The 3,849-nt window shown below is 54.4% G+C and overlaps 1 protein-coding gene across 1 annotated transcript; it reads left to right on the forward strand.

Moving 5' to 3' along the window:
• The first annotated feature begins 545 nt into the window (after positions 1 to 545).
• LOC127058423 (noggin-2-like) lies at positions 546 to 2,514 on the forward strand. The gene has a single exon (XM_050968475.1). The coding sequence runs from the start codon at positions 784 to 786 to the stop codon at positions 1,426 to 1,428; it is 645 nt and encodes a 214-aa protein (XP_050824432.1). The 5' UTR covers positions 546 to 783; the 3' UTR covers positions 1,429 to 2,514.
• Positions 2,515 to 3,849: the final 1,335 nt, after the last annotated feature.

Consider the following 3,849-nt stretch of genomic DNA (forward strand, 5'->3'; position numbering starts at 1 on the left):
AGCGGAGCACCAGCCTGCGTCCTGCCCGGGCCTGGGCAGCGGGGGATTTACAGCCCGGAGCCGCGTGCGGACCTGTCGTGGGCGGGCGAGCGACTAGCTTGGAGCATGAGCCCGGGGAGAAGCCCCGGGAGCTAAGTCCGGCTTCCTGATCCCAGCCATGGGAGCGAGCTCCGCGCCGCTCGCCCGGCGCTGCGTGTCCGCCTGAGGAAGCGCCTGCCCCTGCTCCGATCGCGGGGCGGGGAAGGGAAAAGTGGGGAGCCCCCCTCAGAGCTGCAGCTGTTAGTGCGTGTGCAGGACTCTCCCCTCCCCCTCGCTGCCGCCGGCCGGACCCTGTGCCCGGCTCCCCGTCTATAAAGAGGGGTTTATTCTTGGGCTCCAGTCTCACGCCAAACCCTGTCCCAGCGTCTAGACAAGCTGTCGTGGCTCTAAGTCCAGCTGTCACCATGGGGATGGAGCCGGGGCCGCTGTGAATCTCGTGGAGCCAGACAGAGCGGAGGGAGGGAGCGAGCCGCGGAGGGGGAGAGGCGCCGTGGCCCTTCGGGAGGCTGCTCGGAGGGGCGCAGGGCTGCTCGCCCGGCTGCGGCAGCGGGGAGCCGCCGATGCTGAGTTCCGGCAGCCCCGGGGGAGCTATTTAAAGCCACGGGCCTCGCTGGACTTTGTCTCGGCCTATTTATGACTCCCCGGGACTTGGCAAGGGGCAGCGCGGGGCAGTAGCGAGCGCTCGGAAAGCATCCCGGGGCGAGTCCCGGCCGCCGCCCGGGGCCTGTCTGCGCCGGCGGGAGCATGAAGGGGCCGCAGAGTCTCCTGCTCTGGGCCGGCTGGCTGCTGCTGCAGCGCGGCTCCGGCCAGCCCTACCTCCGCCTCCGGCCCTCCCCGAGCGACAACCTGCCCGTCAAGGACATCCTGGAGCACCCGGACCCCGAGTACGACCCCAAGGAGCAGGACCTGGACGAGCGGACACTGAGGAAGAAGCTGGGCAGCAGCTTCGATCCCGCGTTCATGTCGGTGGCCGCCCCGGCGCCGGGGAACCTCTCCAGCCCCGCGCCCCCGCCCAGGCTCCGGGGCTCGGCGCCGCTGCCCGGCGAGCTGAAGAAGCTGGAGCTGGGCGAGAGCCCCTCGGGGCCCCGCCTGAAGCTGGGCAAGAAGGCCCGGAGGAAGTTCCTGCAGTGGCTGTGGGCCTACACCCACTGCCCCGTGCGCTACACCTGGAAGGACCTGGGCGTCCGCTTCTGGCCGCGCTACATCAAGGAGGGCAGCTGCTTCGCCGAGAAGTCCTGCTCCTTCCCCGAGGGCATGTTCTGCAAGCCGGCCAAGTCCGTGCCCAAGACCTTTCTGCGCTGGTACTGCCAAGGCTGGTCCAGGCAGAAGTACTGCACCTGGATCCCGGTCCAGTACCCGCTGATCTCGGAGTGCAAGTGCTCCTGCTAAGCCGCGCTGGGGAGCCGCCTCCGCCGCGCTGGGCGTGCCCCCTGCTCGGCGTGCCAGGCTCCTGGACGGACTCACCGGGATCCCAACTGGAGCGAGAGGGCGGTCTCCATTGCCCTGCAGGTTCCCAACCCCGTTGCATCGGGATCTCAGAGGATCGGTGCATCAGGAGGCATCATCCAGTCCAGTACCTAGCTGTCTCTCGCAGTGCAACTCGCCCCCCCTTCCCCTCCCTCCCACCGAGACCCTGAGACTGAAAGGACACACACAGAGATGGGCACACGCTCACATGAGGATCTGTTTGTGCATTTCTTTCCCCTTATTACATCCCTTGCACTGTTTATGGCTTATTGTATTTTAAATGGGAAAAGCAAAATTGAAAGGAACTGCAGTGCAGGCCAGATGCAAAGCTAAGCACTACAATCAGATGTTTATTTTTATACATATATAGCGTTCTAACAAAACAAAACAGAGAGAGAGAGAGAGGGAGTTACCAGCCTTGTAAATATAGAGATTTTAAAAAGAAGGGGAAAATTGCAGCTGTTTATTATTATTATTTTATTTTATTATTATTATTATTTTATTATTATTATTTTAAAGACATAGGACCACATTTCAAATCCATCCCACTAAAATCTGAGTACTTCCCTGCAAAAGGGAAGGGGGAAATTTCCAGTCAAGATGATTCAACAAAAAACCAACACAGAAGCCCTTGAAGATCTTAATTTCTATTTGCTGTATTTTTGTCTTCTTCAAATGTTTCAGCTGATCTGCAAAGCTCTCTATGTTTTTTAAAAGTGTTTACTGGTTAATTACAAAGGAGATTTTTTTAAAAGTACAAAGTTATGAAAGAGTGGAGTCTGTTTTGTTGGTTTTGGAATACATATAGTAATGTAGAGATGTTAAAAGAAATTTTCTGTGTACAGTTTATTTATTTTTAATGTTTGTGCATAAAAAAACTAGAGATTATGCCAGAAAATATTGGAAATGTTTACTTGAATATTCCTTTAAAAACATATCAGTGTTAATATGAACTATGACTGATCAAAACACTTTTAGCAATAAACTCTATCTCTGAAGAAACAATTACTTATGCACTACAGAGTTCTGGGAAAGGAGATTATGGTGCTAGGTTTCTTGGGGCCAGATCCTGAGCTGGTGTAGCTCAGTATCGCGCCACTAAAGTCAAGAGACTTGCACCACTTTACACGGGTTGAGGATCAGGCTCTGTTTTTATTTAAATTCTGCACCTGGTGGGGAGATGGAGGACAGAAGAGAGGGATAAATGGTTGATAGGGATAAAATAATTGAAATGTTTTGGGAAGGGAGCAGTTGTCTAGTAACTGCATGAGTTTTTCTTCCTTCTTCACTGTGCCTTGTCAGGGTCTCTCTCTTACTCTGTGTCACTAGGATTCTGAGTTTCAGATTTCTCAGGTTCTCAGTGGTGGAGGAAGGGGTAGAGGTTATCGCCTGAGCCATTAAAATGCCTGGCAAAATTCAAAAGCCCATGTGTTAGAGCAAATGTTGAAGCTGTTGCTAGTCATTAGCAGGGGAGGGAAGGAGTGGGGGTTGCTCTGGTCTGGGGCCTTGGAGGAATAACCCGAGTGGGCTGAGAACTGGGAATTCTCTCCCCAGTGGAATGTGTCATTTGCAATCGAGTCAGGAGGAGGAGGAACATTCCTAGGGGACTGACCTGGCAGAGGTGCTGAGTGCCTTCAACTCCCACTGAAGTCGTCATTTGGCCCAATCCTGCCAGAGGGTGAGCAGGATGCCCTACTTTCCCGCAGATGGTGCTCAGCTCCTTGTAGGATCGTCAGCCTCTAGATGGCAGGCTACAGGCAGAGGGGTGTTGTCACGATCCTGTGAGGTGCTCAAGTGAGTGGAAGTTGAGGGATCTCAGCACTTTGCAAAGTTGGGCCCTGAGATCCTACTCCTGCTCCTATTGAAGTCAATGGGAGTTCTGCCTTTGGGGTCAGGATCTGGTCCTAACAGGGCTGCCACATTGGAAGAGGGGGAAAAAGGAAAAGGGGAAAGTTGGTGGCAGGATCTGGACTGCAACTGCATGCATGGAGTAGTCTGCAGATGGTGGTGGTGATGGAGGCATCTTCCCCAGTTCTTTGAAATACTTGTCATCCTTGGACATAGAGTACATTGCAAAGACCAAAAAGAAAAAGAAAACGCTCTCTGGAAAAGTCTTGGTCAGTGAGGAGTAAAACTCACTCCCTATTGCAGCCATGTCAGCAGTGTGCAGAGATGCTGACGGTGAACTCCAGCAAAGGCAGGGAAAGCTCTGATCACCGTCCGTCTGAGCAAAGTGCATTGGGATGGTGGGCAAATGGCAGCGGGCCTGAGTCAGAGCCCATTGAAGTCAGTGGAAAGACTCCCAGGAACTTCTGTGGGCTTTGGATCAGGCCCATCAAACTT

Source organism: Gopherus flavomarginatus, chromosome 9 (genome assembly GCF_025201925.1).
Source record: "Gopherus flavomarginatus isolate rGopFla2 chromosome 9, rGopFla2.mat.asm, whole genome shotgun sequence".
Lineage (NCBI taxonomy): Eukaryota > Metazoa > Chordata > Testudines > Testudinidae > Gopherus > Gopherus flavomarginatus.

What these genes read in the sequence shown, in the direction of transcription:
- LOC127058423 (XM_050968475.1), top strand. Translation starts at nt 784, where the DNA reads ATGAAGGGGCCGCAGAGTCTCCTGCTCTGGGCCGGCTGGCTGCTGCTG.